Source organism: Sebastes umbrosus, chromosome 20 (genome assembly GCF_015220745.1).
Source record: "Sebastes umbrosus isolate fSebUmb1 chromosome 20, fSebUmb1.pri, whole genome shotgun sequence".
In the NCBI taxonomy this organism is placed as follows: domain Eukaryota; kingdom Metazoa; phylum Chordata; class Actinopteri; order Perciformes; family Sebastidae; genus Sebastes; species Sebastes umbrosus.
In genome coordinates, this window is record NC_051288.1 from 16,853,656 (window position 1) to 16,872,058 (window position 18,403).

General features: G+C 43.0%; 1 protein-coding gene across 2 annotated transcripts in view; it reads left to right on the plus strand.

Annotated features, from left to right (window-relative positions):
• The window catches only part of adkb (adenosine kinase b), a 116,246-nt gene that overhangs the window by 73,550 nt on the left and 24,293 nt on the right, over window positions 1-18,403 (plus strand). For both annotated transcript variants that reach the window (XM_037754624.1, XM_037754625.1), the window contains exon 7: window positions 9,528-9,698. In XM_037754624.1, coding sequence (XP_037610552.1) covers window positions 9,528-9,698 — 171 coding nt within the window. The remainder of the gene's footprint in view (window positions 1-9,527; window positions 9,699-18,403) is intronic.

The window sequence follows — 18,403 nt, forward strand, 5'->3', positions numbered from 1 at the left end:
CAGAATACATTTTCTTATTAGTTGACATCCCAAAGCCTTCACAGTGTGATGACGTCACAGATTTTAAAATGTCTTTTCTTGACTGAAGAAAAGTTTTACAAATATAAAAATCTCCATGGATCAAAAATTCATAATAGAAAGAGTCATAATCAAACTTGTTTGCAGGTAAAGGTGTTCTGCTAACAGTTCTACAGACATCTCTTTTACTATGGTGGTCTATGAGGAAAATGCTTTTTGCTGCAAAGGGATTTCTTGCTGCAATACCGCAAGTGGCCACTGGAAAAAATTGGAAGCAAGGCTGAGCGGCGCCACCGTATCCAGGTCTTGATGAACTGATAAGAATTTGGTGGTCAAAGGTCAATGTTACTGTGACCTCATATAACCTCATATAATCATATATATAAAACATATTTTTGGCTATAACTCAAAAATTAATTTTCTATTATGACAATTTCACACAAATCTCTTCTCTGTCTCTGGAGAAGCTTTTCAAAGGCTGAGGAAACAACCCTTGATGATGCCATCAGGGGTTGTTTCCTCAACTTGTTTTTGGAGACTATAAATTAACTGAAAACCAATGTTGGCGTGTTGGGGGCATGGAGTTTGGAAATGCCCCTTTTTAAACAAAGTGTAATCATATAAAGAATCACAACACCGAAAGAAACCTAAAGCTACACTTTAAAGACACCAGCAAGTGTTCATGCATGTTCCAGCCCAGTCGCACAAAAAGGCGTAAGAATGACACGATAATGTGCGAGGCAAAAGCATGCAATAAGAACACCGTTCTTGCTTTTGGTATGTCATTTGTACGCCATGTAGTCTGTACTAACGGCAATGTAAATAGATCCGCATAAATATGCTGCGCTCAGAAAGAATAAAAAGTGAGAAAGACTGCTTATGGTGGGTGGGGAGCCGGGAGGTTGATGGGTCCAACAAACAAAGGATTTTGAACCAGGAAATCACTGTTTTGTTTTGTAAGTTACTTTAGTGAAATTTGTGACGTGTTTCCCGTACTTATGTTGTGTTTTTTTCCCGTACATATTGTACTTAGTTTACATACTTCTTTTAAGGCCAACCATGATGCTTTTTCCTAAACCTAAGTGGTTTTGTTGCCTAAAGTTAAGTGAGTGCTTTTGTTTCCCCCTGCTGGTACTGCACCTTCATACATGTGTGTACTATTCACGCCTCGGCGAGGCAAAACATGACACTGACAGCTATCCTCTTGTGGCCAGGCAGGTCTATTACACATTTTGGCATGATACTGGGTTGTATGTCTGGCAAAAAACATTTGCACCCTTAAAATGCTGTAACTTATTAATCTCTCTTCTCATTTTGAGTCCTAATTTAGCGATTAGGCAAAAAGCTGTTGATAGCTGTTAGTGTTATCGTCCGGGGGGGCCATCATATTACAGTTTCAATTAGACGATTTTTTTTTTTTTAACCGACATGAATAATTAAAAGTTCCTTTTCTGCCACGTGTTCTCCTATTTTGCTGGTACCGAGCGCACACAGTCAGAAGTTATTATTAGACCGAATTTAAGCGGCCCCGTGTCCTCGGCTCTGAGCAGTGGGCACCGAGCTCCTGCATTGAGTTTGACAGCCTTCACACAATATTGTGCAAGGGCGCTCCCTTAGCTTCTCATGCTGGTTAAATGTAATATGGCAGATGGATAGTATTTGCAGGGAGAGCGGGGGTCTCACCCTCCCTCTCACTCTTTTTTTTTTTTCGCCGTCTCTTGCCAGTACCTCAGACATTTCAAGGGGGAGAAATATGTATCAAATTAACTCTTAGCAACAGGGCCTCCGAGCTCCCTGCCCTTGTCTTTTCAGCAATCAGAGCTTTGTTATTTTAGTCTTTCAACCAAAACCAAACTGGATTCAACGGCTTCAGCAATTACCTGTAATTTTCCGACCTGGTGCGCTAGCTTTCACCGGCGCGACTGTGAACAGTGAAAGATTGTCTCCTCGGTTCCTCATTTTAGTGTTCGAGTTAAGTGCACTAATTCATTTACATCCACGTAGTGGCACGTTTGGAAATGTTCACTTCCCAGCAGCAGGAATGTCTGCGGAGATTCGGTTTCTGTCTGCGCGCAACCTCCGAGTCGCTGAAACTAGAAACCCCTCTGCAGTGTCGACACTCCAACACTGAACCTCTGCTTTATACATCTGACCCATATATTAATACGTCCTTTCAAGCCAGTTCAGAAGAGACAACTCTGCAGCCCGACATCTGTTTTCAGATCGCAGACTTTTATCCCATTTTTCCATCGACCCCCACAAACTCCCCTTTCCATTCCCCCCCCATCCTGTTCTCAAATTGTGTAAGAAACTACAGGAGCTCGACTTGACTCCATAAGTGTATGTGCGCGAGTCGGAGTGATGTTTCCCCTTCAGAGGTACTGAAGGAGAGAGAACTGCTCGCACTAAAATGCTAATTAAGTGCAGTGTGGCAGACAAGGACACTTGAGAGTGTGTGCATTAGCAAATTTTAACTCCCTGCAAACCAAACAGTTTGTTCTTGGCTAATCTCCCAATGATGGAGGCAAGAACAACAGTAGGAACCAGAGAGAGTAGAAATATAGACTGGCTTTAGAACATGATGAGAGGGAAGCACGGTTTTCTTTTTCATTACCAAGATAACACCGTTTTAGGAGAAGAAAGCATCTCTTCTTGGCATCGCTCTTTCCCTTTCATCTCCTCACAGAGGTAACATATGGTATCTGTAAGGGAGAGTCGGTTTGTGCTATGCGGTGAATTATTTTGCGGATTAGTATTGGCATTTAAATGCTCTTGGCTTTAAATCTTGTCTGTTTTAGATCTTAAGTACATTCCTTGGCATCCCGCTCTCCCCGCTCAGGCTGGCCTCTTCCCCCGGCCAACACATTTTTGAAACTGTAGAAGCTTAACAGGAGAGCAAAAAGGCAGCCATTTGAAAAGACCCTGAATCTGATCTCAAATTACTTTTAGTGAGATACCACTCAAATCAAACCAATTCATCCAATGTTGTGATGCCAACAAAACTGTAACCTCAAGTTGGGGTTAAAAACCTTTTTTTTTTTTTTTCCATCCTCCATTGCTTTTACAGAGTGGAGGCGTCTGAGGTTAATATAATTACAGTCTCTGATGGTTTTACAAATTGCAGGCTGGTAGTGTGACACGCGCTCCCCTCAAGTGCTTTGTGGTTGGCTCTAATGTCTTGTTTTATCCATGCTCATTAAGGTGACCTTGGCCAGGTATGTTTGGTTATCACCACAACCCTTTAGCGGCATCTGTATCACCACAAGAGACCTTCACGACATCGGGCAGGCAGGGGGGGAAATATCCGCTAGCTTGAAAATCAGGTAATATTTAAACCAGAGAAAATGATTTAGAAATAAATACTGCAGCAGTTAGTAAGTGATGTCTCTGCCCAGTTGTTAAATCCAGCTTTTGTGGCACATTTATGTTGCCCTAGAGATCCCGGCTGACATGATAGCCCCCTTTTCCTCGTCTCCGAGCGGCCTTTAAAAGCACGGCCCTCCCTTCTGTTTCCAGTACAGCTGGCCTCCCTCCAGCTCCCCTCACAAGAAGTGGATGAATTCCTAGATGTCTGATAAGCCTCAGCAGAACATGATTCTTAATGGAAGAGAGAAGAAGAAGAGGCAGATGCTATCAGCGCGGCTGAATTGCCTTGCAGTCAGATCAAACATCCTAAAAGTGCGGGGAATGCTGAATCATGTCGCCAGGGTTGTTGCACATTTATCTCCTCTGTTGGTTTAATTGAACTTGTTTTCTAAATGAAACCAACTGGCCGTTTTTTTTAAATGCAAACAAAACATCATTAGCATTGTGAAAATCTCAGTTGCTTTGTAGCTTTCCCCCCCACACACTAATTTTCCTTTGAAATGAAAAGCCTTAAATGAGCTCTTTTCATCCTTGTAATTTTTTTCCCCGTCCACTCAAGGCACTTTGTGACACCATTTATCACTTACCCCTGTTTGTTTGTCCTCTTTCTTTCTCCTGTTTATCGAGCCAGAGACTGACACAGATTCCCCCCCCTCCACCCCCCGTCATGTGTGAAGGTCTTGTTTGTCCCCGTGTGTTTGTGTGTAAAACAGCAGGACCTTCAGGATCGGGGAGTAAAATATATCTCGCAACACTGGCGTAGCGTGCCAGAGGTGCCTTGATGGAGATGGAGTCATACTGAGCTAATGAAGCTCCAAACCTCAGCTATCGATCCACCTCGCAATGGTGCTCTACAGAGATAACTGAGGAGGAGAGCAGTGTGTGGCCTCACGCGCGCTCTGATCTGTGTGACATCTAATTCTGTGTAATGAACCCTGTGCACCAGAGAGCATGATGGGGGGCTGTCTATGGTAATGACAGGGATAGCATGGCCTGGGCGGCTTTTGAAAAGCTTTGAAACACTGCTGGTTAGCTCACAGGGCTTTCCTGACAACAAGGAATTCATCACTAGAATAAACGCCTGTATTTCTGTTTCTCTATACTTTGTAACTTGTCTCTGTTCCCTACAAGCACCACCTATTTCATGCTTGTCCATTGCTCTTCCTGAGATTTCTCCCATTTTTATCCTGATAGAAGTTCTTGTGTAATAGAATCTTTACCTGAATTGAGGGTACAGTCACGTAAGCCCTCCCTCCATTGAAAAAGGATGAGATGTCACATCTCCAATTTGGGTAACTAGTGCTGTGGCCGTTTGTGGCGTATGCCTGATTGCTTGACTCCCGGTATTGCAGCTTGCAGCATTGTACCACTTATCGCCCTTTGACTTCAGGGAAGTGAAGAAGAGTTTGGTTGTAACGTTAGTATACCCAGCATCCACCAGCATAAGTGAACTGCAGTCTAAGAGCCAAGGTCTGTAAAGTTCCGCTGCGGATGACATGACTCCATACTCCACGACTCCGTCTGCATCGCTTGTTTATTCAAAGTTTATTAATATTGATATTGCACCAACTTCGACACTGCACGTCCTTGAGTCCACAGCAATACACCCGCCAAGTGTGAAGTAGATCGGATGGACGGTTCTCGAGATATGTAAAGGACACACACACACACACAGACAGACAAGACAAGATAGTCTTATAGTTAGATTAGATAAATATTGATCAACGAGAAACATTTTGTTTTGAACACAAACAAAACAGCTTGTTTAGCTTTTGGCAAGAAAACTACTTTGTTAAGTTTAGCTGTGTTTTGGCTTAAGAGTGAAAGTGAAACTTAAGATTGTGAACACCAAGACAACTACACGTTGGTGGTTCCCATGGGATGCGAAATCTGGTCTGCTGGGTGAAGGTACTGTTTTGTGTCACACCCATCACCTCTGACTTCCACCCCATATGGAGTTTCACGCTGTAGTACAGCACCTAACTTCCGCTTCCACCCCTGTCATAATTACTACGGTCCTTAGAGGTCGCTGTCATGTTCTTTTATTCCTTCTTTCGGTGATCGCCCATGTGAATAGATGATAAAACCAACTAGTGGGTGTAGCAGGCCCCAGTTGACCTACATTTATGAGGCTTATAACCACTGATAACGCCCATTTAATGACTTGATAACAGTGCACACACGCATTATTTCTCACTTGCGGAGGTCTGCGCTCTCCGAGTGCCCTTCTAGTGACATATGGGTTCATCACTACGAGCGACCCCTTTCACATTATATATATATAGTCATTTCATCCATTTTGAATATAAAATATTGATAAGAGCAGCTTTAAGGTCGGAGGGTCTTTAGATTGTAAAACCCTCTGTGAGGAACTTGTGATTTCTGGCTGTATAAATAAACTTGACTAAGATCTGTGGATTTTATCGAATTTAGTGTGACGGCAGTGGCCATAATTACTCTTTTCACTGAAGTGGTGATGGTTTAAATTCCCTCCATCATTCCTGAGTAATAGGAAGTGTCAAACAAAAACCTTCATGACACAGTACTTTGAACACTCCCCCTCATCCCTGCAGAATTAAAATAGACCTGAGAAAAAAAAGCGTTTCCTTTTCCGTGACCACCTCTGCTGCTGGTGCAAATGAAAATGCCCTTCCCAAAATAGATCATTTTTAACCTTCAGATGTCCACTTTTATTTTAAGCCCGGTGACACCATGCCATCCATCACACCCAGCTTTTCAGATGTGAGCAGCCCCGGGGAAAACACTGATACAATGCAGGGGAAAGTGTGATAGCGTGCTGCTGCTGCGTAGTTAGGATCTCTATGGTTAGATTACCACTAATTTCATCTCAGAGTAGCATTTAGACATTTTCTTTGTGCGAGCAAAGTGGAAGTCATTCCTCTTTTTAGGGGTAAACATTGAAAATGGAGGCCCTGCCTTTCCAAACCTTCCCTCAAATTACCACTTGACACGGCCAAACATCGCTCCGCATTATTGTCTGCCAGGAAAATGCATTTCTGAATGCTTTATTGAATGTTTTGGCTGGGTGGAAATTGTACGAAGTGTACTCAGTGCTTTGATCATCTTGACCTGGAAATGTGATAGTCACCCCACTTCACAGGGCTCTCTGACACCTGGGAAACTGGAGCTGGTATTCTTGATACATGATCTACACCGCAGCACTAAAGACTTAACTTCTCCTGTTTCGTAGTCGGCAGAGACTCCTGATGGGAACTGGAATTTCACATGGCTCAGACTGAGGCTTTTTTTTTTTCTCCCACAAGCCACTGGAGTCACAACATTTGGAGCCTGGTGGAAAAAATGGCCTGTATGATTTTTATGAACAAGATTCCTGCAGCATTACTGCACTTTAATGTCAAACACAGACATTCACAAAAAGTGAATGTAGATGGATTTTTAAGTGTTTTGTGCATCGAAGCCGATGAAGGATTTTTGACAGTGACAGTGAAGCTGCAAATGTGTACACTGACTGAAAGACAGTTTTATAGTGGAGGTGCGTCTAACATCATAGTTTAATACACTTTATCTAAATAAAACATAAAGCCCTAGGGGAAAAACTGCAGAAGCACTATTTAACATAGTAAATGCAATATATTAATGGGTCTGACAATTGTTTAGGCCGTCTTTTTCTCACCAAATTGATCACGAGACAAGATCAATTTAGCTTGAGCTCGTCACTCATCTGGCGATAGCAATGTACTGAAGCACTGCGTTGTTAAATTTTACTGATTTACTCTGTATGTTACTCTATGCTTTGTAACGTTACTACTCCACTGCTCGTTTAGTCTTTACTGCAAAAACCTCCCCTCTGTGTGTCCGCGACTTGCCATAAGTCAGTTTAGTTTATACGGAAGTTAGCCCGCTACAACCATGGATGTATAAAGAGAACTGGATACAGCATTATAGGCGGGCTCCTGTTCATTCCTATGAGAGTTGCTCAGTGGCGCATGAAGCCAAAATGGCTCGACTGCTGAGTGATAAAGTACCCGGATCATCCGGCGATTTTCCGCATCCATTGGGCCCGTAGAGCAGACGCAGTAGCGTTTCCTTTAACTCCGCCTCCCAGCCCTCAGTCCAGCCTCGGTCTCCGTCTTATTCACATGAACAGAGGAAGGAAAATAACTCTGGATTCGGCTATTAGTGCATTTTACAAATTTTAGGACCTGATGATTTAAATAAGGGCTATTCAAGTGTTAATACTGGGAAGTTGATTTACCTCAAAGAAAATTATCCGCTGAGTTACAGAAGTCTCTTTTCCAATGTAATTCTATGGGAAAAAGTATTTTTGGGCCCAATGGCATCACGTGACGGACACGGAAGTTATAGTACCTTCATTTGGCAGATATGAAAATTTTCATCAAAGCCCGGAGCACTTCCTGGGGGCTTGGCTACAACGTTACACATAAAAATGGCTGACGCTCTGACCATCCTGTATACGTTGATTTGAATGGGAATGTCCTTTTTACTCCTGATCTATTTCCGTGGACGAGATGCACCAAGATCTGGTTGGCTAAACTACTTCCTGGGAGAAACACAGATTTGTACTGATATTCAATTTGGAAGATTATTGTGTAATTTCATGGTGCTTGTTTTTGTCTCTTGGTTTTTTTATTAGCATTTAAAAAACATTCTCACTCTAAATGCATTGCTTCACATTAAAATAGACTTAAGTGCTCAAATAATGATTAAGATTAGAGTATTTTTTTAGATTCACAGGGATATAATTTGTTCAGAAATCAGTTCTGAGCTCCGAGTGAGTTCTGAGCTATTTAATGTGACGGCGCTGGCAGTGGTACAGCAGTGAGGCTAGAAGTAAATTACACAGAGCCAGTGTGTGATTAGAGAAGCTGTGGCATGGCTTTTAAAGTTCACCACCCCTCAGGATATTTGATCGAGCCGCCGGCCTTTGATCAGTGTTAACATTACGGTAACCATGACAGTTTATTTTCAACTACCAAAAAAAGACCGTTTGTGTCAGAAAACAATCTCCCCTTCCTCTGACACGTTGGCACGGCGCAAAAGAAAAATGTCAGGGTCAGTGATGGGCCATTAGCCCAGAGTGAGTTCCTTTTGTGCTCCCAGATCCATTGAAAACACCTTTTTAGTCTTCAACAGATGGTGCCATGACACAGCAACCACAGACGTTGACCTGGGTCTTAACTTAAAGACATTTTTTTTAAACCCACAGGACATACAGCACCGCAGAGGGACGAGAATGAGAGTGAATGACATGAATGCGTAATAAAGAATTCACCTGCTTAGCACGGCTGCATTGTAATGCCTTGTACATTTGATTGACTACACAGTCGCCCTCTATTCATCGGTATTATACCCTTTTCTTTTTCATGGAGGTCGCTCCTCCGTCGCTGCAAATGTCATCGCGCTTTAATGAGAACTGCACTGTAGCCCACAATGGAAGCTTTTCAGCCAGATTAAATGTATCACTGTGCTGAAACTTTCCTTTCCTCTCTGGCCCTATTGTGACACAGTGGTTTTACAGAGCAGCTTGTTGCTGAAAAACAAGGTTAAGAAGATCAGTATCAAAGGAGGAGTGTTTTTGTGCGGCTCGCAGGAGAGTCTCGCTTCAGGTTTCCACCTGAAACACAAAGGTGTTTTCTTACCTGATTTGTATTCATTCACACAATGAGTGGACCTGCCTCTCTTGTTTCCAAGTAAGGAGAGTCCAGACGAGACTTTTGTTCGCCCTATCATTGGATACGTGCATGTTGCTTCCTCCAGTACGAGCCTTGGAGCCCAGCCACAGGCTTTGTCCTGGATGGATTTTTTCCTGCCCTTTTTCCTCTTCTTTGTTGCTCTGTGTGTGCTCTAAGAAACCATTCAGATAAATGTTTGAGCTCTACTGCTATTTTTTTTTTTTTTTTGTCCTTCTAACTCCTGTGTTATTTCAATAATACCAAGCCTTGTCACCCTAAAATTGCCTTGTCAGGATCCAAACCCACAAATTAGCAGTTTAAAGCATTTCAATCCATCCTGGCTAATGTTGTGCTGTCAAAACACAGATAATGTTGCCTGTATGGCGCTGTATGCATTTGTTTGATCCAGTTGAGGTCAGTCAAACTGCTGAAAACATGACCTAAGTAAATATTCTTCTTGTTTTTCAGGGCTTTTTCCTGACCGTGTCCCCGGAGTCCATCCTGAAGGTGGCGAAGCACGCTTCAGAAAACAACAAAATCTTCTGCATGAACCTCTCGGCACCTTTCATCAGCCAGTTCTTCAAAGAGCCCTTGATGAAGGTCATGCCTTACGTCGACATCTTGTTTGGCAACGAGACGGTAAGTGAAACGAGACGTGTGCTCAGTCAGGCCTCTTAAGGACAGATATTCTGTCTGTTAACACATTGTTCTGATTAAGATGTACAGGTTTTTTTTGTCCATGTTTATATATATATCGTCACAAAAGAGGTCTGTTTTGTTTTTTGGTTATTTAGTATACAGGCTGTTCTCAAACACCATTTGTAGTTATACCTACGAAAAGTAAAGCACAGTAACTCGTATATATCCCATGAAATCAATTTGTTTGTAATCAACATAATCGTTAACCAGGAAGTATAAAGAGAGACAAACGCCGTGTAGGGAGAAGGTCAAGGTGGATGGGTGGGTCAAAAAACACCGGGCTTTCGCCCAGGGGACTGGTGTTTGTACCCTATATGAAACCAGAAGTCAACATTGATTTATTTATCACGTAACTTCCGTACTTAAGTTATGCCACTTCCGTAGTTATTTTAATCCAAACCACGATCTTTTCCTAAACCTAACCAAGTAGTTTTGTCGCCTAAACCTTACCAAGTTGTTTCCTGTGAAGACGGACATATATTTTGAAAAAGACTGTATGCATGTAACAAGTGGAAATCGACACATGCGTCACATGTTGCTAGACATTCGTAAGAAAACGCACAAAAAAATGAGGAATAACTTTTTCGAATGATATCATGCAAACCGTTGTATGAGGATACGTTGTAGTAGGATCTCAAAAAATCTGTGTGGTTGAATGGCCATTTTGACTGACATGTCAAAACTACTAATGTTAGCAGGCTAACACGCTATACTTAGATGGTGGAGATGGTAAACGTTATACAGACATTGTCATTATGAGCATGTTAGCATGCTGACATTAGCATGTAGCTGCTCATAAGTACAGCCTCACAGAGCTGCTAGCTCTGGAGTCTTGTTTTTATCACTACTCAAACAAATTTCACCAAATTTAGTACATATTTGAATAAGCCGGGAGAAAGAAAATCTATTTATACAATATTTGTTATGCCAACCTATAATTTTCCATATTCTTTTAGACTATTTGATTAGTCTTAATAAGTCTTGACCATCTAAAGTTAGCACTACAGAAACCTGATTCAATGGTCATAAGTGAACTTTAGCACAATTCATCCTTGTGCAAACCCTAATATTCCGTCAGAATTATTTTTTTTCCCAAAAAAAATCAAACCTGCCATCAGCCAAACAGCATTTAATGTGTGTGAATTGGATTCCAATTAAATACTTCTGAATAATTTTCCATAATTAACACAATTTCAAAGCATTTTACAGTCTCGGTGGAGGTACAGTATGTGCTCTCTGAGTGCTGTATAGTTTTTATATCCTCTCACCTCGTTTAAAGCAAAATCAAGATGTCATGTCCACTGTTTCATTCCACTCGTTGCTCTGATTCCTCCTCACTATCCATTTAACTTCTCACTTCTCACTGCCCCCATAAAGAGATGAATAAGAATTAGCCCGGCAATCATTCATCTCAATCGCGTCACCGTTTCATGCCGGGTTGATCTATCGATTTTCCTCGCCTCTGTGGAAGTGAATAGCTGGTTGGAGGTCAAGCTGTGGTCACAGACCGTGGTGCTGCTGGGAAGTATCCTCTAACAGGCCAGCTGAGCTTGACTCGGAGGCACCGCCTGGACAAACTGCACCGCCGGGGGGGGAGGAGAGGAGGAGGGGAGGAGGAGGATGATCACTGGACTGAACTCGCCTCCCCACTGCTAAAGCTACTAAACAGAGCCCTGTCTTCGGGTTAGAGATGGGGTCCACAGACCAGGACAGAGCTGGAAGAAACCGCTCAGCATTTGAGGATTTATTGCTGTTGCTGACTTCAGCTTTTTCCTCTTTTCTTTCCTCTCCCAACACAAGACCTCCCTTTTACATATGCACGTCTCTCTCGCTCCCTAATTGCTGTGAGGAACGATTCTGTCTCCTAAAACCGCGGTGTACATTTTGCAAGCGTTATGTATTTTCGGGTGGGTGGTACCGTAACTGTTTGCTTAAGAAGTTTGCTCACACCTCCAGTCATTACAGTTTAATGACTCTGGATAATTGCAATGTATGTTTGTCGAAGCAGATTATCTTTTGGAGTCTTGCTCTCCGGAATTGAACCCCGCCAAAATAAGAGATTCAGTGAGGAACAGAGCAGATATTCACTGCTCAGCCGCCTCCAGCGGTGAGGTCTTCCAGGGTCTATATAGGACTAATGCCTGTCCAGAGTGTTTTGACTCCTTTTGGCCTTCCTCTGTGTCGGCTGCTGGGAGGAGGGAGCGGGGAATGACTGCTCATACAGTCGAGCCCCTAGACCTCCCATTGTGCACAAGCCAGACAAGGTTGGCGGTCATGCAGCGGTGCATGGTGAGTGACAGGCAACAGGGCTGCCTCGCCCACGCTCCAGCCCCCCCTCTCCAGCCCCCCTGGCCGTCCTCTCACCCCGACTTCCACCCCCCAAAGTGATGGATCAGCCTCAGCCCGCGATGCTTTCATAACAAGTCAGTGACAGTCAGGATCATGCAGACTGACTCCTATTGCCTCGCAGAATGTGCCATAAGGGAAGGCTAATGTGTCTGCCTGTCTCTGCCTTCCTCTCCCACTCTTACTGAGTCACGATACAGAGCTATATGTACACTTGGGGAAATATGTTAAAAGCAGCTGTAAGATCTCGTGTTTTGAAAGCGACTAGTAATAATTCTGGGGGACGATTTTTTTGAGAATCGAACGCTGCATTATTTGTCACGACTGGGATCTTATTTCAGTCAGATCACAATTCCCTTTTGATCGTATTCCAAAACAGTCGCCACAGACTCCAAAAACATGTCAATAACCTCTGTTTCTTCTCTTGTTTTTAGCCTGCTTCTGATGTTGAAATGTTTCTGACTGAGTCTACCCTTGGTAATTCTGCTGTAACTCGATCCTGCTGGTACTTGTTTGAAACCTGGCATCAGCAGGCCCTGCCTGGCCTATCGGCAGCCTCGTACTTATATAACAGTCTCCCATCCATCCTGTAATTACTGCCTTTTTGGGGCATAGTGTAGTGTCTGTTCCTTCACTGGTGGTGGTGGTGGTAGGTGGGGGTGGGCGGGTGGAGAGGCTATAGCGACGCCGTTCCTGCGCTGCTAGGGCCTGAGATGGTGCCGACAGAGGCACATAGACATCAGACGCTACTCCACTTAATTGGCAAACATGTCGTGTGATAACCTGGGAACAGCACAGGCCTAATTGAGTCCTCCTGTGCTGTCCTCCTCTCTGACTACCTGACATGGAACCCAGGGCATTACATTTCCCTCAGTTTAATGGCTGCAGTTAATTAGGCCCGAATGAGGGAATCATTACCGCTGGAAAAACCACATGCCAGTGGATTCGCCGATAAAATTAGCCACAATTTGCTTTTGCTATTTGAGCATAAGAGATAAACCACACAATGGGGGGGAAGGATTGGACCATTACTGGCGGATTTGTATTGTAGACATATCATAGACAAATGGAACGATTAATCAAGACTGAATTAATCACCCTGACTGATGTTTTTTTAAGCCAGGATTCATGGCTTTCTCAATTTAGATCATTGCATGTGCTAGGGCTCTTCTTTTTTTTTTTTTTTTTATCTGCACAAATGGTTTAAAAATATGCTTCCTTAATAAAACGGTACCGCAGATGAGGAGCTTAGTTTTTTCGCCCCACAGCCAATACCCAACAACCTCCTCACTCCTCCTGCCATTAACATTATATACCACCCCCATACAGGAGCTCTTCATGCCGTCCAATGCGTTCTGCAGCTCCACACTCAGAGGGAGCTTATTTTTATGGGTCCCAGCCCCGTCTTCCAAAACGAGAGACAGCCATTGTAATTGAATACTCAATAGGTGAGCCATTTAACAAAAGTGGAAATGGCATTCGGCTATGTATTAATGTGCTTTGCCGAGGCAAAAGGAGCCATCATCATTTCAATGTTCAAGCTGTTTTAAAAGAGCATTTAGCCTGCCATCTCTCCAGGCCATGAGAGCGAAATGACATGGATTTCTTCCTCCTCTGTACTTTGTGTGAATGTTCCTCGCCTAATATTTTGTATGGTTATCGCGCTTATTTTCCCATCCATCCCTCAGCACCTCTCCCTGATCTAGGTGGAGGGATACAAGCAGCTCTACAGAAGGTTATTGTCATGAAAAGCCCCTCAGGCGTTTTGGCTCTCAGCCCTATTTTTCTCCATCTGCATGCAGTGTGTGTGGGGTGGTGGTGGTGGGGGCTCTAATGATTTTTCCAGGACAGGCTGAAGTGGGTGTACAAGTATATATACTATGTGTGTCTGTGTGGATGGAAAAAATAAAGCAGGCAGGAGCAGGAGATAGATGGGCAATATAGCGTCATTTCTTAACATCTCACCAGATTCGTCATTTGGCTTTGTTTGTTTGATAGACTGCTTGGAAGGCTTATCTCGGTGGTGAGGGCCCCGTGGCTGTTTATCGCCTCGGTGACGTGAGCGGTACCGTGGAAGTGCGTGCTCTCTGCTGTCAGTACGTGTGGGTGATGGCAAGTTCACTAAAGGCCCCTTAGGGTATGAGGGGTGTTCTCGCGGAAAAAAAAGAATAGGAGAAAGAATTTCCCCTTGACAGCTCACCCACGGCGGACTCGAGATGTACTTCTCAACGGTAGCTTGAGGAAAATATCCCGTCTCACCGCCTAAAACAAAGAGATGTGAGAGCCAGATTAGCGTATTACCGAAACAGCTTTCCTTTTAGGCTCTTCTCTCTCTCCTCCTGTCAGAGCTGTCTGCAGAGAACGGGGTAGAACATGAGACATTAACCTCCATGTGTTTATTCACAAGGCCCCCACAGGCCAACTGGGAGGATGAACACAGAACCATCTCTAAAGCTGGCGGAGCGGAACAATCACAATGTGTCATTGGAGGAAAAAGACATGAAGTATTAGCCGCTGCTCTCCTTTGTGTCTTTCACAACTTCATTTTAATTGAATGTGCTATTTCTGTGATGAGTCACATGCCTTCCGCTCAGCGCCAGAGTACATTGACCTTCAGTGTGACGTACAGTCAGTGAGTTGTATGATGAGTCATAGCGCACATTAGCTGTGATGATTTGTTAAATGCAAAAGATGCCTTGTTTTATTTTCAGTTTTTTTGCTGAATACTAGATCAGTGGTTCCCGAATCCGGGACCAGGACCCCCCCCCCCAAGATTCAAGATGATGAAAATAAGAAAAAAAGGACATTTCTGCTACAGAATTATTTATGATTTTCTCTAATCATTAGATGATCTGCTCGCAACTCATATCATCCACATTGATTCCCCCAGTGGTCACAGTCCTGACACTTAAAGGAATACTTAACCCCCAAAATGATCATTTGTATATCAATTACTCACCCTGTGTTACCTTGAATTTTTGAAGAAAACATTGTTTTTATCGCATGCCTCCACGATTAACGGAGAATCAAAAAAACAGAGAAAAGTCTTGATGAATTGAAGTGAATGGGGGCCACATTTAACAACAGCAAAACCATCCATCAATACATCCATTTACAAACTCTCATACAGTACAATCCAAGTTTCATTTATCCAGTCGTATGCTCACTACTTCCCAAACACATGGATCTTTGCTAAAACCTTACTATTTAAAACACTTTGGACTTGTTTATGCGGAAGTGTTTTAAATAGCAAAGATTTTAGCGAAAATGCCTGTGATTTTGAAGTAGTGAGCATACGACTAGATAAACCAGACTTGGATTATACTGTATGAGAGTTTTTAAATGGATGCTTTGATGTAGTTTTGCTGCTGTTAAACTTGGCCCCCATTTACCTCACTTCATCAAGACTTTTCTCCGGTTTTTTTTATTCTCCGTTCGCCGTGGAGGCATGCGAGAAAAACAATTTTTTTCAATCCAATTCAAGAATTCAAGGTAACATTGGGGGAGTAATTGATATACAAATGGTCATTTTGTGGGTGTAGTATTTTTTTAACACCCATTCAGTTCATTTCATCTCATCCATTCTGCCTATGAATGGATGAAAACCCATGACCTTGCTGTGAGGAGCCAATGCTAACCACTGTGTTGCCCTTCAATTTTCCTTCACAGAGTAAAAACTAAACTATTACTGTAAAAATAACAAAAGTACAACTGGGGCTTAAAGCTCAATGAAATAAGAAGTATTGCAGCAAGAGAGTGCAATTAGGCTTAAAGCCAACTCTGGAAAAAACCCACTAAAAGCATTGCAATAGCAGTTACAACTAATGTGGCTTAAAGAGACAAAGGTAAAAAAATACATATATATATATAAAAAAAAGATTTAAAAAGATTTTTTACAGCGTAACAGGAATGATGATAAGAATGGGGGAACAGCTGCTTTGCAGAAAATGTATTACTTTTTAAATTAAAGCTTTTTTTACAAAGTTGACCCACATACTCGTGACCCACTCAGAATGGACATGTGGTCCACTTTTGGGCCGTGACCCACTAGCTGGGAACCACTGAATTACATCATCATTAGCCAACTGACTGAGAGCAAGTAGAAGAAGCCTCCAGGAGCAGCACTTGGCTGTGCAGCAATTTTGGCATAGTGGCCACAATCAGTGGTGCAAGTCACGTGACATCAAAAATGTTTTCCAGTACACAATCATTACAAAAGAAGTGACAGTACAGTGATTAATACATTTTTTGAGCATCTGAAACACTCCAAAAATGGCTATTTCTATTCACAATCACAATTTATTGTCTCGTTGTTCCAGTGAATTATTTTTCTACAGTTCATTTTGTGTGAGCTTTCATTGGAGTGAATAGATCACCACCTTGGAACACTTTATCCAATCATCCATGCTGAGATGTTTACTTGTTTTATTGTTGTGATAAAACAATTGAAATGTTGGACATGCTAAAAATGTAGTCTAACACACCGTTCGTAGCTAGACGTATTACCTACGAAAGGTACTGCACTGTAATTTGTAAATATCCCGTGAAACCAATTCGTATGTACTCCACGTAATTGTGAACCAGGAAGTATAAAAAGGGACGAAGGCTGCATAGCGAGGAAGTCGGGTTGGACGGGTGGGTCAAAAAACACTGTAATTTCGCCCAGAAGACCACTGTTTGTATCCCGTGTGAAACCAGAAGTCGACGTTTGATTTATTTGTCACGTAACTTCTGTACTTCCGGAGTTATTTTAACCAAAACCATGATCTTTACCTAAACCTAACGAAGTTGTTTCTTGTGAAGACGGAAGTTTATTTTGAAAAGTATGCATGTAACAAGTGGAACATGACACGTGTTGCTGGACATTCGTAGGAAAACACAAAAAATGAGGAATAACTTTTTGTAAGATATCATACGAACCGTTGTATGACGATGCATTGAACAGTAGCACAAGTCAGCAAACTGATATCTGTTATGCAGTAATATCTACCCAAAGTTTACTATAACATTACTAGCATTAGCAGCTTTAAGCTATTGGTCTTCCCAAGTGGGGCTGAAGTAGCAAAAGTGCATTAAATTGAGTAAGGGTGAGTTTTATTGCTTATGAATTCAACTTTTCATTTGTAAGAGGAAGGTTGTGTTATGTCTTCTGTCAAAAGTTACACAGTCTCACTTGACAAGGTCACGAGCCAAAAAGGTTGTGAACCACTTCTCGATCAAATGAAGTGTCGCTGCGAGATACTGCAACTGCTACAATGAAACCGTCAGTCTTTCCCTGCGTGTATAGGGAGAGGAGAGAGAGAGAGAGAGAGAGAGAGGATTCAGTACAGAAGAAGAATGATCTCTCCAACATTCCTCTGTTTTTCCTGGCCTGTCTGTTTGCGAGTCATGGTACTTTGGGAGCCAGCATGGCTCCACCAGAGGAGTCCGACTAACCACTGTAATTGTGCCGTGCCGAAGCCGCCTTCCCCAACCCTGGGATTGAACCATGAAATATTCGAAAATGCCGGGGCTAAGAGAGGGGGGTCTTTGGCAGTGCAACGTGAAATGTGAGACCATAGAGCATCTTTAACAAGGAGGCGGATAGAAAGCCGGCCAGCCTGCCGGTCGGGCAGCCAGGGCACACGGTGGAGTCCTCTGAAGGAGAATAATTATGGATGTAAGAGGAGATATTGCGCTGGGAGCAGATCAATAGTGCCCACGTTCTGCTGGCGCTGAGGCCGGTGTATTTCTGTCACAGCAGGAGAGAGTGCAGGATATCAGCTTGTTGCTGAAGTTTGAACACCGGCGGGCTTCCCAGATAGCCTTACAACCCCTCATGCCTGTCCTCTCCCCAAATCACTGCTGCTTGGAGTTTGGCTGGTTGCCCCCCCACCCCTCCCCTCCATCTCCAATCCTCTTATCCACACAGAGTTGGCGGGAGGACTGGCCTTTGTCTACTCATGATTGTATTCCCACAGTCCAGGCTATACAGTCATGTTTTCCAGTGTCGTTTGGAGAACTCTCCCTATTCTCCTCATGGATAGAAAACTCTGGATAAGAAAAAGTGACAAAGACATAATATACCCACCCGTATTACCAAATTAATTTGCCTCACGCCATGGATAATAAAACCTATGGGCTTATTTTAGAAAATGTTGCTTAGCTCAATTTGCGCATTGCTCCCACTTGATCTGAATGAAATGATTGTTCTTCTGATTTATTGTTGCTTTTTAGTTTTGCATCATGCCAAGTACTGCCATGGCTTTATTTCCGCTCCCGCTGCAACATCCATCACATGTTAGCCGTGCGCGTTAAAT